The 15,954-nt window shown below is 39.7% G+C and overlaps 1 protein-coding gene across 11 annotated transcripts in view; it reads right to left on the reverse strand.

The window, feature by feature from the left end:
* The window catches only part of CEP70 (centrosomal protein 70), a 30,050-nt gene that overhangs the window by 9,174 nt on the left and 4,922 nt on the right, over positions 1 to 15,954 (reverse strand). For 8 of the 11 annotated variants that reach the window (XM_050916671.1, XM_050916674.1, XM_050916669.1 and 5 more), the window contains 13 exons: positions 15,765 to 15,888; positions 15,147 to 15,327; positions 14,527 to 14,696; positions 13,335 to 13,394; positions 12,409 to 12,508; positions 11,964 to 12,052; positions 11,293 to 11,367; positions 9,589 to 9,691; positions 5,666 to 5,836; positions 4,528 to 4,674; positions 3,646 to 3,814; positions 1,397 to 1,511; positions 176 to 255 (listed from right to left, as the gene is read on the reverse strand). In XM_050916671.1, coding sequence (XP_050772628.1) covers positions 176 to 255; positions 1,397 to 1,511; positions 3,646 to 3,814; positions 4,528 to 4,674; positions 5,666 to 5,836; positions 9,589 to 9,691; positions 11,293 to 11,367; positions 11,964 to 12,052; positions 12,409 to 12,508; positions 13,335 to 13,394; positions 14,527 to 14,696; positions 15,147 to 15,327; positions 15,765 to 15,888 — 1,584 coding nt within the window. Of the gene's footprint in view, positions 1 to 175; positions 256 to 1,396; positions 1,512 to 3,645; positions 3,815 to 4,527; positions 4,675 to 5,665; positions 5,837 to 9,588; positions 9,692 to 11,292; positions 11,368 to 11,963; positions 12,053 to 12,408; positions 12,509 to 13,334; positions 13,395 to 14,522; positions 14,697 to 15,146; positions 15,328 to 15,764; positions 15,889 to 15,954 lie in introns of those variants that run through there. The other 3 variants (XM_050916673.1, XM_050916679.1, XM_050916680.1) reach the window with 3 other exon arrangements.

Here is a 15,954-nt window from a genome sequence, read left to right on the forward strand (position 1 = left end):
AAGGGGAGATGGGAGGGAAGAGAAGTAGAGGTAGATGTTCAGTCACCAGCCCCACTCCCTGACTTTGGAATTAAGGCCTATGAGCCCCATAACTGTGTACACATACAACACATTGATGTTTCCACTGAAGGTGGAAAATTTCTGGCTGAAACCATTTTGTAAAAAAGTGACTTACCTAAAACACACAGTAAATCTTGAATAAGTGCTTGAAATACTGGAAAGAAGTCTTCATGTTCTTCCAGTTTGTTGATAATACTGAAATGAGTCAATTGTAATTTTTTAGTTATGGTTCTGCACAAATGACTTATACAAAGGAACTGTGCAAACTTATTATGTTTTGCCATAACCAAGGCAGAAGTTTCTGTAAGCGACATGGCTTTGTTCTTTACAACGGGGTAGGGAACCTGCAGCTTCATTTCATCCAGTCTGCGGCAAGTCTCTGCACCAGGGCCAGAAGCCCCGCACCCCCCTCTGGGGCTGGAGCTGCAAGTACTGGCTCGCCTGGCTGCAAGGAAAGACACACACACGCAGAGCTCTGTGGGTCAGTGGCCCCTGATAGGAAATTTTTTTTCCCCACCCCTGCTTTACAAGATTGGATTGGAGCACTGGTCTGTATATACAATCTACTATATTGTCTGATAGGGGCTAGTACCAGCTATTTCAGAGGAAGGTGCAAAGAAATCTTGCAGTAGGGGACCGCTACTGACTCTAGCTGTTCTTGTTATCTCTATAAATGCCCTGTTTAAAGGCCCTTCTCCAATTATATCTTGAGCCAGTGAGTTTCACAGGCTGCTTGTACCCTGAGTGAAAGGATCCCTTTAATTTTCACTGGATGTCCTGGGGGTGAAGAGAAAGGCCTAATGTACTATTATCTACCTGCAGCTGCCTCCCATCACGTTCTTTCCTGCTGGGGGTTCAAACACCTAGACAAGCCCTAAAGCTATGCACATTTTTCACAAGTGAAAACATTCTGAATCAAACACAATTTTAAAAAGTATTTACAGGAAGCTCAAGGCCTGATCAATTCAATGAAATCAACCAACCAGTTTCCCCATGAGTATCCTATCCCATTAAGATGTTTCAGCTGTAATAGTAGTACTTCCTACCACACACATGCCATATTTGTTGTTTGTGTCTTGTAAAATTCACAACTTTAATAGGACAGTGGGTTTAAACTGACTATATTCAAGTACAATATAGAATCTTTAGATTTTTGGCCTTAATTTTTAGATTTTTTTTCCCTCCCACTGCAACTTGGAAACATTTTCCTGAGGCAAGTTCTTCAGTTCATTTGTGTAAGAGTTAAAAATGGTGATGCTGAAAATTATAAAGTAATCCTAACCAGTTCTCATAACTCAATCATGTGTTATTACACCTGTTATAGAAGCCAAAATACCTTTGGATGTCTTGGGTCCCCAACAGCTGCTCTACCTGTCCAGTCACATTTTCATTAATTACCGTACATAGCTTTCCAACAGTGTTCACCAGTACAGCGGGTGGGGCTGAATGATCTGGGAAGAACAAACATGTCAGTTTCCAAAATAGCAACAACATGGGAGAATTCCATGCACAAAGCAATTCTAGTATCCCTGCTTTCACTAACCTTTTCACACCTCTTTCTAAATACATCACATTTCAATATTCACAGCATACAGCAGCTGTAGAACTTGTAACTCTTCACATTATTAGCTGAAAACATGATCAGTATGGCTGTTTTAGAGTGAGGAATCTCTTAACAGCTCAAAAATCACTTCTGCTGCAATGATTTCAAATTCAGTTGAAACCACATGGGTCTAAAGTGTGCTGAACTATTAAGTCTAACTCCAGCAAGGATCCAACAGAAGAAAGCTCCATTTTTCCCAGTAACATTAATTCCTTCAGTCACTCAAGGTCCTCCCTTCCTATATATTTATTATGAAAGAATGCAACCTCCAAGGCTGCTGCTAGCAATTCTGGGTAATGACCACAACCATCCATTTTGCCTCTAAAAAACAGGCTACACAACTGCCCTTCATTCCCCAATATAATGGCTGATCAGTATTTTACTGACTGATTTACATATGCACCATCAAAGCAGCCAAAAAGCTAGTCCATACAGATAAGTCAAACAGGAAGTGTGGTGGGAAAGAGTCTTGCAGTAGCTCGTCCATGATCACACAAAAACCAGTATGCAAGGTAGTTATTTGCTTCTGGGAGTAACTGAGTAGGTTCTCTTGAGTTGTACAGATCCATTTTTGACATTAATTTTTTGTAAAAAAAAATAGTACAAGGGAGAAAAAAAGTTAAGTAAGAAAGGTATGGAAAAAAGACTGAAAATTGGGCATGGAAAAGCAAAGTCACTGAGGAGAGTCATAAAAGATATCTACAACAGCATGAGAATGGCTGTTAAGAGGACAGATTCAGTTATTTAAGTTGTAGTAACACAATATATGCTAGAAGATCTCCAAAGGCAAACGAAAATTGACTTTTTTAAAACTCTCAGCCTTCAGGTAGATAGAGCATAATGTACAAGTAAAACAATCAGAGGGTCAATAGATAGATGTAATATAAGATGTTAGTGTTTTTAATTAAATATTTTGAAAAAACCAGAAGCTTCCTCACTTTGCTTCCTTTCATTATTCAATCACCACCTCTTCCTAGTCACAGAATGCTGCAAGTCAAACAATCATCACACAGATGACGGTGTGACAAAGTGGGAATTTTCTGTAAGTTTTTCAAATCCTATGTGTGCCTCAGTTTCCTTCCATACTTTGCTTTGCTCTCTAGTGGGGGTTAACATTGCTCCAGCACAGGTGTGTGTGTCATCTCACTGCCTGGGTGGAATGAAAAGTCATTAGGAAGTGGTTGAAATCGACCCAGATCAACATGGGATTGAGAGAGACAATGCAAGCGCCACTGACTTGTGAACTGACACACTTGGCAGAGAAACCGAGAAGAGACTTCAGCTCGAGAACAAAGGACTGGGATGTGACGAGCAAAGGGTAAGTGCAGACTTCTGGTTCTGGAAGAGGGTGGCTGCTCTCTCCCAGCACTAACTAAAGAGGTCAGAGAGAGACAGGGCCTAAGATGGAATCTGCTACAACTTAACTGTTGATTTGCTCTGGCTTGACCAGAATTGACTATGCTTTAACCTTTGTTAACCTAATGACTTTCCATGCTGGTTCCAGTTGACTAATAAATCCTACTGTTTTGGAAAGTTGCTTGGGTATCACTGTAAATACTTGCTGAGGTGCATTAGTCTCTGCAAGTCTATACAAGGAGCCTATTTCAATTGGACTTGCTGGGCAGAGCTCATGGTGAGCTCAAGCCCAGAGCCTTGAGTCTAGGAGGCAGTGGTGCTTACCCTGAAGGAAGAATGGGACTCCTTGGAGGTTTGGCACACTGAAGGGTTCCTCCAAGAGACTGTTAAGCTGTGGCATAGCACCAATCCTGTCCATCCATAACAGATGAGCTTCCCCTCTTCAAACTAAAGCATGGTGACCCTGCAATGTTCTTTTATTTTTCTTCTCATAAACCCTTGTGACTGACTGACTACTCATTTCACAACACAGCTAGTGCATCCTCTTCTCTGTGTCAAGTCTAACTTCTTCTCAACCAACTATTAGTTACTTGTAAAGTGACAAGTGAAAGGCAGTAAGTCCTTACCTAGTTCTAAGAGCTCCTGGAGGTTTCTCATAGCATTGGTCATTTCTCCAAGCTTTGTGTAAACTTCATTCATTCGCGGATAAACTCCATTCAGAGAAGTCACGTCAAACAACTTTTGGAAGTGAGAGACAATTGCGTACAATGTTTGTAATGAAGGCATCTGGCCGTTCTGTAACAAGCACAAAAAGTAACTTGTTAGAAAAAGTTAGCAATACCCTTTAAGCCATGGAACATATTTAAACTAGGCTCTGAAGAAAAATAGACTTCTCTTATTAAAAGAATATTAGGAATGAATTTATTCAGACGAAAGACATACTTTAAAAGTTCTTAGCCAGAAGTGTCCACCAATGTTGTTTTCGTACGAGGGTAACCTCACTTTCATAGAATCATAGACTATTAGGGTTGGAAGGGACCTCAGAAGGTCATCTAGTCCAACCCCCTGCTCCAAGCAGGACCAATCCCCAGATTTTTACCCCTGTTCCCTTAATGGCCCCCTCAGGGATTGAACTCACAACCCTGGGTTTAGTAGGCCAATGCTCAAACCCCTGAGCTATCCCTCCCCCCAACTTTAATAGTTTGGGGAATATATTTAAGGATTCTTTTTGCTGATTTAGAAATAGACAAAATAAGATAAGAGCTGAAATGATGATTACACATTTTAAGCCAAATCCATCCCTCGTCTGACTCCTTTGATTTAAACAGAGTCACACCTGGGATGAAACTATATTAATAGTTTTTGCCATAATATTTATTTTCATGCATCTTGCTCCGAAACCTTGTATAGGCTTTCAGATGCACAACTCTAATCAATATACAAGGAATACAAACAGGAATTTCAGAGTAGCTTTTGATATGGACAACATTAAACTTCCAAAAACTTACCTTTTCCTTATTTTCTACTTCTTCCAAGATTGTATCTACTATGAACTGTAGGTCTTCAACTCGAACGCATTCAGTGATGTTAGGTGTGTCTACAGTGTGCCAGGGCACCAACTCCACTGATAGCTTTCTCAGGGATCCATGCAAGTCCTTTAATAACAAATAACGTAACTGTTAAATAAGGCACAACCCTTAATAAAGTAGAATACCAGGCAATTAATAATTTTATAAAATAAGAATTAGGCAAACTGAGTTAGTGCAAGATGCATAATCTAGATTTAGTTTCCATGAAACCAGTAAACAGAAGCTCTTTGTTTATTCTCAGGCCCAAGTAGAACATCACTGTTCTGTGTGCATGTGTGATTTTTTTTTTTTTTTAAGTGCAGTTAGTATAATTTTGTTAACAGATCCTAGTAGTTTGTTACAGTGGGACTGGCTTAAAACATAAAATTTTTATTTATGCCAAAAAGCCAAAGATAGAACATTAGAACATAAAGTACACAGAATATAAATTCTATGATTTTTTTTCAGGGACTCTTAAGAGTAATCCAAATGTGTTGTATGATGCAACATTTGAGTGGAGGGAGATATTTAATCTTTTTCCATTCCACAGGACCTATCCAGGATTATAGCTTGGTAAATAACTGATTTTTCAATTCATTGGCAACTTCAGAAAGTTTTTAAAAAATAGTTTCAGGTAAAATGAAAATCTTTTTCAATTTTGACCATTTTTACACAAATGATTTTTTAAAAAATAAAATTACAGGAAACTTTAGAACAAAAAGTTGTTACAAACTGAAGAATTGAAACACTGTTTTGAAATTAAACAAAACATTTTGATTTTAAGTTGTTTTGGGAAAAGGGGTTTTTCCATGAACCATCTGGCAAAAGACATGAATTTCCAAAGTGGTTCAGTGTCACCAAATTGCCATTTTTTCAACAAAAGTCACTTAGCTGTATCCAGGATACTAACATTTATAAGGGTACATGAATGAAGTGACTGGAATAAAAACGTAAGAATTTTTTAAAAATTAAATTAAGCCATAATAGATTTGGTAGCTACATATGCTAACGTAGAACATGAAAAGAAAGAGATGGTCACCAGTTAAGGAATGCAAAGCTGAGTACAATAATTGATTACCTTTAGGGACATTAGCTGGTCTGCCCACATTTCCACTGTAGGAGGAAGGTGTTCAAAACCACACTCTTGTCCATTCTCTTTCATGTAATTTTGGACTGGACCTTTACTCCGTTTATATATTACCAGAGGAGCTCTTGGACTACTTATAACAGAATCAATCTTGGACAGCACCTTTAACACCAAAGAAATGTTTTTATTGCTCAAATAATTAACACAATGCTGTTATTTAGCCTAGGAAATTATATCATTGTTTTAATAGTTACTACTGTCCAGTGTGAATGTGTATCTGTATATTTCAACACTAATCTATGTAACTGATTCAAAGACAAAGATCTAGTCAGTCAAATCAACATTTACAAGTCACTTACTAAAATGTTTACTAACAGTAAAAAAGTGCACACTTCACAAGAGGACTAGAGAAAATCTTACAAGACTAGCTTCAAAAAGTTATTTTGCAGGCCCTCAAAACAGGTGTACACAAAAGGACAGAGTCTCACTCAGAGGTTTGTTATGCATTACAACACATCTCAACATCTGCTGCTATACAGACCTAAATTCAACCAATGAAATGTACAAATTTTAGCCAGAATTTTTACATGCAATTCTATTGCAAGAAACCACTTGTTTCCTTTAGAAATTGTTTTCATGGCACTTACATGCAGCATTTTATGTTTGTTCAAATGAACAGAAGAACCTCGCTAATCCACACAAATGAGGGAGGAGGTAAAGACAGGTACCTGGTACAGAATAGCAAGGTTTATCGAGTAATGATTGCCAAGCAGGCGTGAGAAAGAAAAAGGGAGCAGTAATAGCAGTGTTACCAGCTAATGGCAAACACATTAGCTCTAGAGCATTACTGCTTGCCTTGGGCATGACCAGGTGATGGCATGCTACGTAAGAATGGCCATACTGGGTCAGATCAATGGTCCATCTACCCCAGTATCTTATCTTCCAACAGTGGCTGGTGCCAGATGCTTCAGAGGGAATGAACAGAACAGGGCAATTATCAGGTGATCCATCCCATTGTCCCAACAGTTTCTGGCAGTTGGTGGTTTAGGGGGACACAGAGCATGGGGCTGCATCCCTGACCATCATGGGTAACAGCCATTGATGGACCTATCCTCCATGAATTTATCTAATAGGTTTTTTTTAACCCAGTTATACTTTTCGCCTTTACAACATCCACCAAAAGTTCCATAAGTTGACCGTGTGTCAACCTTGCAACTCTTCACAGTCAGCTTTGGACTTAACTATCTGAGTAATTTCGTATTGTCTGCAAACTTTGCCACCTCACTTTTTATGCCCTTTTCCAGACCGTGTATGAATATTTTGAACAGCACTGGTCCCAGTACAGATCCTTGGGGGACCCCATTATTTACCTCTTTCTACTGTGAAAACTGACTCTTTAGTCCTACCCTTTGTTTCCTATATTTTAACCAGTTATTGATCTATGAGGACCTTCCCTCTTATCCCATGACTGCTTACTTTGCTTAAGAGCCTTTGGGGTGGGACCTTGTCAAAAGCTTTCTGAAAGTCCAAGTATACTATCTCAGCTGGATCACCCTTATCCAAATGCTCATTGACCCCTCAAAGATTTATAATAGCTTGGTGAGGAAAGATTTTCCTTAAAAAAAAAAAAGATGTCTCTGTCATAGTATAATTCCCAAATCTGAACCTTAGCGTCCAAAATATGGGTGCTAGCATGAATTCCCCTAAGCTTAATTACCAGCTTAGATCCTGTACTGCTGCCACCAATCAGGACTTAGAGTAGAGCGCCTGATAGACTCTGGTCTCCCCCAAAACCTTCCCTGGGGGCCCCAAGACCCAAATTCCTTGAGTCTCACAACAAAGGGGAATGAACCATTTCCCTTCCCCCTCCTTTTCTTCCTCCCAGCTCTTTCCCACCCTGCGTACACTAGGAGACCACCATGATTCACCTCCTTGAATCACCCCTTCCCCCTCCCTTCTTCCCCGGAGAGAGATACAGAGATAAACGCAGAGAGCAGGTTTTTCTTCCCTCCTCCCTTTCCTTTCTCCCACCAATTCCCTGGTGAGTGCAGACTCCCTTCCCTGGAGTCTTACAAAAGATAACCAAAAAAAAATCAATTAGATTCTAGAAAAAAAAGAGGAAAATTTTAATAAAGAAGGAAAAAACAAAAATTGTCTCTAATCAAGATGGTCAATATACAGGGTTTTTTAGCTTATAGACAATAGAAAGAAGCTTTCTCCAGCAGAAACACCATTTAAGCTACTTCCAGCAAGGTAAACATCTGCAAATAAGAAAAACAAGTTTAAAAGACTATAACCGCCTTTTTTTACTTACTAACTATTCTGAATAGATAAGAGACTGTAGCAGGGAGATTGGCAGAAACCTGGTTGCACCTCTAGTCCCGTCCAGGACCCCGAGAGAACAACGCACAAACCCAAAACCCACAAACAAAGGCTTCCCTCCACCTAGATTTGAAAGTATCTTGTTTCCTGATTGGTCCTCTGGTCAGGTGTTCAGGTCACTGTTTGTTAACCCTTTACAGGTGAAAGAGACATTAACCCTTAGCTATCTGTTTATGACAGTCTCTTCCCCAACATACCACGTTCATCTATGTGTCTGATAATTCCATTCTTTACAGTAGCTACACAATCACTATTTGAGTTATTCAGAAACATTTGCAGCATTTGATTGACAGCCACTGGATAAGTGGTTGTGTAGATGGTATGAAGTGTACTTCTCTGGAAGTTACAGAAGCCATAGATGGTGATACGATCTTAGACCTTTCACAATTTTCTATCAGAGCGATTTTCATGCGTTCAAATGGAACTTCACTGGTAAACGGCTTGAAAAATCTGATAAACTGCTTACGATGCTTCTTTTTGTCTCCTACTTGTGCCAAGCAGCAGGCGCTAAACCTGTGAAAGGAGCATGGTGTTGGCACTTCCCTGTCAGGATGGGGAGAGGGGAAAAGTCAGAATGCTTACTTAGATTATAAATTCTTTGGGGCAGGAACCATTTATTTGTTCTGTGTTTCCACAGTGCCTAGTGCAATGGTGGGCAACAGTGCCTAGTGCAATGGTGGCCCATCAGGATAATCTGCTGGTGGGCCGTGGGACAGTGTTTACATTGACCGTCCACAGGCATGGCCACCCGCAGCTCCCAGTGGCCATGGTTCACCATTCCCGGCCACTGGGAGCTGCGGGAAGCGGTGGCCAGCACGTCCCTGCAGCCCGTGCTGCTTCCCACTGCTCCCATTGGCCAGGAACAGCAAACTGCGATTACTGGAAGCTGCGGCCTGTCAGCATAAACACTGTCTTGCAGCTCGCCAGCAGATTACTCTGACGGGCCATAGGTTGCCCACCATTGCCCTAGCGCAATGGGTCCATGACTCGGGATCAAAGACACTACCATAATACAAATAATAAATACAAAAATGTAAACATACCTCACCTTGCATGTCACAGTAACACTTGTCCCTCATGACACTGTTACCCTTGAGTTCACATTTAGCTAACTCACTATATTTTTTGCAGGGAGAAGTTTCCCCACCGTATAGAGGAATGACTTCAGTCCCTCCATACCTCTTAAGCCGTTAACAGGGAGCATAAGTATTGCAAAGGGCATTGAGCAGGCCTTCTGTCCTGGAAAGCGTTTCAGGCACTGTCACTTCTGTTCTTTGTCAATCCATTCTCTCTGCATTCTTGCAATCTGATGTGGTAACATACACTATAATAGGTTCATGCCAAATGGCCCTATCCTTAGTGCAAAAATGCTGACTATTAGACACTATGAGGCATGAGACTACATATGAAAACTCTGAATCACAACCCCACATGCTTAAGTTTAAATAGTTATATGAGATTAGTCTTTTATGTTTTGTTATAGAACAGTTGGCTATAATTGAAAACAATCCATTTGAAATGTGTATCTATACCTGTAAGTATCTCCTGCAACCTGCTTGTAGCTGATCTTCTCCTGTCGTACTCTCAGATTCATTGTTTGCTTTTATCTTTTCTCCTCTAATAATCCCATATGATCTACATGCAAAACAAATACAGCATTTCACACAAGGTCTCTCAATAGCAGCATTTAGTTTCAACCTGAGTAGAGGAAAAATACACTGGCACTTACAACTAAAATCACCATCTTTTTTAGTCTTATTATATTTACAAAGACAGCTTTGTGTGTGCACTTTTTTCATTTACATCATATTACTGAAATCAGAACTTAAACAGAAAGCTTTTAAATTAAAAGTTGTACCCTAAACACTAAACATATGAAAATTCAAAGGTAAAAGCTGACACTGAACTCACTAACACGCTATTCCCCAGTTGTGATTAGATGGTGCAAGGTCAGTGTGCGCAGTATTATACAACATAAAAAAGAGTACCCAAGGATGAAACTGTCCTAGCAACCACCAAATTTAAACTATGTTTAGCATGGATTAACAAGGGCTAGACTGTGTTACACTCATTTTGTTGAGCAGTATCTGACTATACAATAAATCCCACTGACATCAACTATTTGAGGAGTAAAACGCTACTCGAGTATCACAATTTAGCCTCAGAAGTTTTTGCTCTTAACCTTCAAGGTACTACACAATTCTATTCCAGTCTACATTTCCATTGTCATCCCTTTTTAAACTCATATGCACACCTGCTCTTTGCAAGCTGTCCCCACCTTTAATGGAAAAATTCTTGCAATTCTTACAGTGGTCAATGAATTGAAATTAATGAGACTTTTACTTGTGTAAGGACCACAGAATTTGGTCTTCAGTTTTTATAGGCATTTGAACATTTTTATGGCACTCTTTGACATAGTATTAGAGTGCCTTCCTTACATTCTGCCTCTTGAACATCTTCCTTATCTTACTGTGTGAGGCAAACAAGCTCTCCTCGAGATGCACTTATTCTGAGAAGCCTATCAGTATAAATCCACCACCCACATTATATATTAAAATTAACAGATGAGAAAATGTTGCATATCTCTGGAAGTTCACATCCTGAAAGTTTTGTGTAAAAGCTGTGTGTCTTCCAAGTTCTGTATAACTAGGCACGCAGATGGCACTTCACATATACACAGATGCGTGCGTGCAAAAACAGGGTTACTTTTTGAGAAAACATCTGGTCAAATGATGCTTCAGATAAACACCTCTTCCAGCTATGCTAGGTTTCTAACTTTTAAAACTCTTGCTTAACAAGGTTGCAACAAAAACTGTATTTAATAGCTTATTCAACCAGTGTGGATGTGACCTAACTGGGTTAGAAATAGTACTCTAGCCTAGACGGCTGGAACAGTTTGTAAACTTCCCAAACACACCAGACTGGTTTGCCCCCTTTCTCATGTTGTCTGAAACTGTGTTCAAAACCAATTGAAACAACATTGTTTTAAACCTAGGGTAGATGGGGCCCAGAGCTGAATTGTCGGCTCTCTTCTTTGGATGTCATCCCATCATTTCAGAGATGCACCAGCTTGCTCCATATGTACAGCAAAATATTGGTCATAAACCACAGCCTCATGAATGACACCATGGAACAGGTTCATGAGCCAGCATATAAATTGTAGAACACCTTCACTTTTAAAACACCTGAGATAGTAGTGAAAGTTTACACTATGTTGAAAAGTTAAATATATTTACTTGATATTTTTCTTTAGCATTTTCTCCAATTTCTTCACTTGCTGCTTGCAAAGTTTTAATTCCTGTGCAGTTGGTCTGTTGGAAAGAAAATATTTTATTATACATCATACTTTATTGGTAGTTAACTGTAAGCCTGGGCTACACTGGAAACGCTTGCTAGTATAGCAATACCTATTGGGAGTACGAATCATTTTGCAGTATTTCTGTATCCGCAAGAAGACTGTTCAGATAGGGTTTTGGGGGATTTGCTGGTATAAAAGCATTTTGGCTGGTATTAGCTACACCAGCAAACCTCTTCTAGTGCAGAGTAGCCGCCTTAACAGTAATAATGCTATTAGTGTAGAGATCCTATTCTTACAAACTGCTTCTGGCAGTCAGCTCATCAAGGGGGTCTCAGGCTCCCACACGTGTGAATGGCTGCACTTCCTCTGCCTGACCACTAAGTGAAGGGCAAGTACCCAACAGGGGAGGACAAGATGCTAACTGATAGTTCTCCTTAAAGCAAATTATTTCTGCAGCATCTTAGATAATTCTGTGCATTGTTTTTAACAGCAGGTTTCTTGATGCATTTGTACAATTTCTGGTGCATCATGATGGTGTTTGTTTCTTTTCTTGTAAAGCTATAAAGTTTGTTGAAATGTCTTTACCAAAGACAAATTTTCACTTCTCACCTTATTTCCAAATCTTTCTTGAGATCTGTATTTTCACACATAAGTTGTTCATTCCTGGCTTTTGCCTCAATGAGCTGATTCTGGAAAGACTACAACACAGACTGCATTATATCTCTTATTTTTTCAAATCAATACTTAATCAAAGCCATCTAATTAGGTTGTGAACTTTTACATCTATAAAACTGTAAACTCAAGACATTAATGTAAATGTATATTACAATAGCACCTGAGATCCTAGTTAAGACAGAGAACTCATTGCGCTAGATTATATGTGAATAAACAGCTAAAACAATAACAAACCTACCTCTTAGGAGCATACAATCCCAGACAACAAGAGTGGGAGTAGAGAATAAAATCAAATAAATACAAAACAAGTACTTATTTTTTCCCCATGTGTAACCATTGGTTTTAGATCTGCATTTATTAATATCTAGCAGTTCCATACCGTAAGCAATGCTCTATAGTTAGGTGTGGCATCTAGATTTAAGAATTCTTCTTTGCCTTTTCCTTCTCCTTGTACATGATCTGTATCTTTTTTATATCTGCTTTGGGTGGAGAAGGGGAAAAATAAACAAACACTTACTTACTGAATAAACTGCTTAACCAAAAGAAGTTACACTAAATGATGTGACCACAAATGAAAAATGAAAAGCAGAGCAGCATTCCGTTCTCAGACCACACACTCCTCTTAATTTCTCTCAGGCTGCACTTCTTTTACTGAATGAAATGCCCTGGACTAACTAGATGGAAGCCCAATGCAAGCAGATTACACTGCTCAATTTCCAAGCAGATTATCGGGTCAGTTACATGCTGGCTGCTTTGCACTACCAGATAGAACTGCTATGCCAGGGGAGTTCTATCTCCTGGATCCTAGCAGAGGAGCAATGGCTGGGGCATGTATATGCTCTGCACATCCTGACTGCAGAACGGCCTCCTGACTGTGGGCAGCCAGATACAAAAGCTGGAGCAATCTTTGGGCCACTCTAGTTTATACCATGAACAAAGCTGGTGGTGTACCTTTCACTCTTCCTCCACCTTGGATGCCGATCAGCATCAGGGCATAGTATTTAAACCTGAAGGCAATTATAGTCTCCTGCTGCTTCTAACATGCTAGTGATTTCTGGAATACATAATATGTATCATTTAACCACTTTAATTTTCAATTAGGGGCAAACCCTGAAAGGTGCTCAGTGCCTCTCAGGAGGTGCTGAGCTCCCTCAACACCTATGGTTTTAGCAGTAGCTAAGGATGCTGAGACCCTTAGAGCCTTCCCACTGAAGTCCAGGGCAAAATTCCTACTGACTTCAACCAGAAAAGTATGTAATGTAACTTTAAATTCAACAGAGTTACTAATGAACGGATTAATCCTACCTTAGCTCCTTTTTCATTTGATTAATCTGAGATTCATAATAATCAATTAGACTAAGAAACCTGAAGGAGGAAAGAAATGTATTTTAAAAACTTCAAAAATATTCCACAAGCAATTTTCTATGTAACTTTAAAATACAATAATCAAATATTGTGACCAAAAATTGCTTGATGCAATTGCTTATATCCCAAGGTTCCTATCTGTGCCATTTCTTCCTTATATCAGTTCAATGAACGCAGCACAAAATAGCCGTAACTTTCTAGGCTATGCAAACCATAAGTGCTAACTCTGTATCGGGCAGAAATTGGCAGCCATTCAGATAACATTGGCTCATTGTGCAGGGTTAAAAGCCAAATCTGTGGCAGTAAGGAGCACCTCACATACCTATCAGATTGCAAATAGATCTTCACCAGGGCTAACAACCTAACAAAGTCCTCAAGTCCTAGGACTGGAGTACCCTAATAGGAGGGATGCTGATCACACAAGTGCCAGATAGCCTATGGACACTCGTTTAAAAAGAAACTAGACATAAAGTGGAGATGAGAGGCTGTCTTATCTACTAAAAGAAATACCAAGGCCAATTACTGAACAATTCTCCCAACAAATAGTCAGCCTGAGGAACTGCCTCGCCTCTGCTCACCCAACATTAACAAGAAATCTAGGGGGTACAAAGCTTGCCAATTGAATTCCTATGGCATTCACGTAAGCCTCTGTGAAGGCAACAGTCTATGTGACCTTATAATTTATCAGCAATATACAGATGCTACTGTACGTTGGGGGAGAGGGATGGAAACCCCTACATCAATCTTGGAATATGGAGCAGCCTCCACACACTGCCTCGGATGCTTATGGATAGGCTGCAGAAGCTGCTTTCTTTAATAATATTAAAAAAAGCTTAATTTTTAGAAATACAGAATGGGATCAACCTATATAGTGGTATAGGTTACACATGTCTCCATTTAGAATTCTATTCATTATGGAAAGTGTGTCACTTTCTTCCCTTTGCTTCCACCTAGCGTACAAAGGATGTCATTCTTGTTCTTCTCTATGAAATTACTTACCCAACTCAGTTTTATTATACATAAATTATTATACAGATATGTAAAAAGGACCTGTAAATTCCTAAATTCGCACTTCTAAAATGTCCATGCTTTGGGCTCTCACTTATGAACATGGTGGTAAAGAGTTACTTACTGCTGATCCAAGAGAGACTTTGGGGCTTGCTTGCAAAACTGGCAGAATATTTTGTTCTGCGTGGCAACACGCTGCTGCTCTTCCATCCCAACCTTATGGAGCTCCTTCTGCAAACGTGCAATAGTCTCTTCCTGTTCATGCAACTTTTCATTTTGGTGATGGTACTTTGTCTGCAAATAGGTGATAGGAAAATTCTAAAAGGAGTATGGCACATCGTGTGTAAAATCAGACACAGAATTGGTAAACTACAATGGTTTCATAAAAATCTAAGTTCTTACTGTCTACATGTAGTGAATCAGTGGGAGAAGTGGGGGAAGGGGTAATTTTATTTTTTATTATAACCCTACTCTTCAAAGAACTGTGTAGGGGTTCAAAATCAGAAATACAAACAGTATAACAATTTACAGTGACTGTTGAGTTTAGTGCAAGGGTGCTGGGAAGCACTGGTGGCCTGTGATATACAAGAGGTCAGACTAGATGATCTGGTGGTCCCTTCTAGCCTGAAACTCCATAACACTCTCACATCTGTTATTTTGATCACTGAAAATATTTCAAAAGCCCTTTAAATCAGTCAAAAGCATTTGTGGTTTGAGTTCCCAAAGAGTTACTGTTAGAAGCACCTGTGAAGCTTGCTGATCTTTCTGAAGTTCTTTCACTTGATTCTGTTGCTGGCAAACTTTAGCTATACACTCATCTTCCAGCTGACAAATTTTGGATTTGATGTTCTCCACAACATTTTCCAACTCTTTGGCTCGTTGTTCCTGTCGACATGCCCGACCTCTCTCCTGGCGTATATCATCCCTAATTTAAAAATATTATATATATGGAGCCCTGCCTTCATTTATAATAAACTCATTTCAGTAAGGTAGTGAAATGCTGGTACTTTTGAAGGATAGGCCCCAAAGACATGGCACAAGGGGACTCTCAGTAGCAGCCCCTGGAAGTAGGGTAGTGAGGCAGGCCAGCTCCATTGGCCAGAACCCCGAGTAAGGGGAATACAGAAGCAGCTGCTGTAATGGCAAAGCAACTGACCAGGTACCCCCATGACCCATAAATCCCACATCCCGTGCAAAAGAACTAAGGATGTGGACTTAAGTGAGGATAAAAACTCCAACACTCAGAAAATGGAAAGTTTAACTAATGGTTTGGTAATTTTTAAGAAAGTGTTCCTCTTGCATAAATCTAGAACATGTTTTCACATTTGTGAAAAACTCCTTTGCACTGACAATAAGTCTTACCTAAGCTGGCGATTAGCCTCTATAAGGCCATGCATCATTTTCTGTTGACGTTCAGTGTCATCCACCAGTGTTTTCAATGCAAGTCTTATCCCCAGTGAAGACTGCTTGTCTAAAACAATCGTATCTGTAGACATTTAAGATAGACAAGACAGTGATAAAAGCAGCAGCAACTTCCACCTCCATAAACATT

Source organism: Gopherus flavomarginatus, chromosome 10 (assembly GCF_025201925.1).
Source record: "Gopherus flavomarginatus isolate rGopFla2 chromosome 10, rGopFla2.mat.asm, whole genome shotgun sequence".
Taxonomy (NCBI): Eukaryota; Metazoa; Chordata; order Testudines; family Testudinidae; genus Gopherus; species Gopherus flavomarginatus.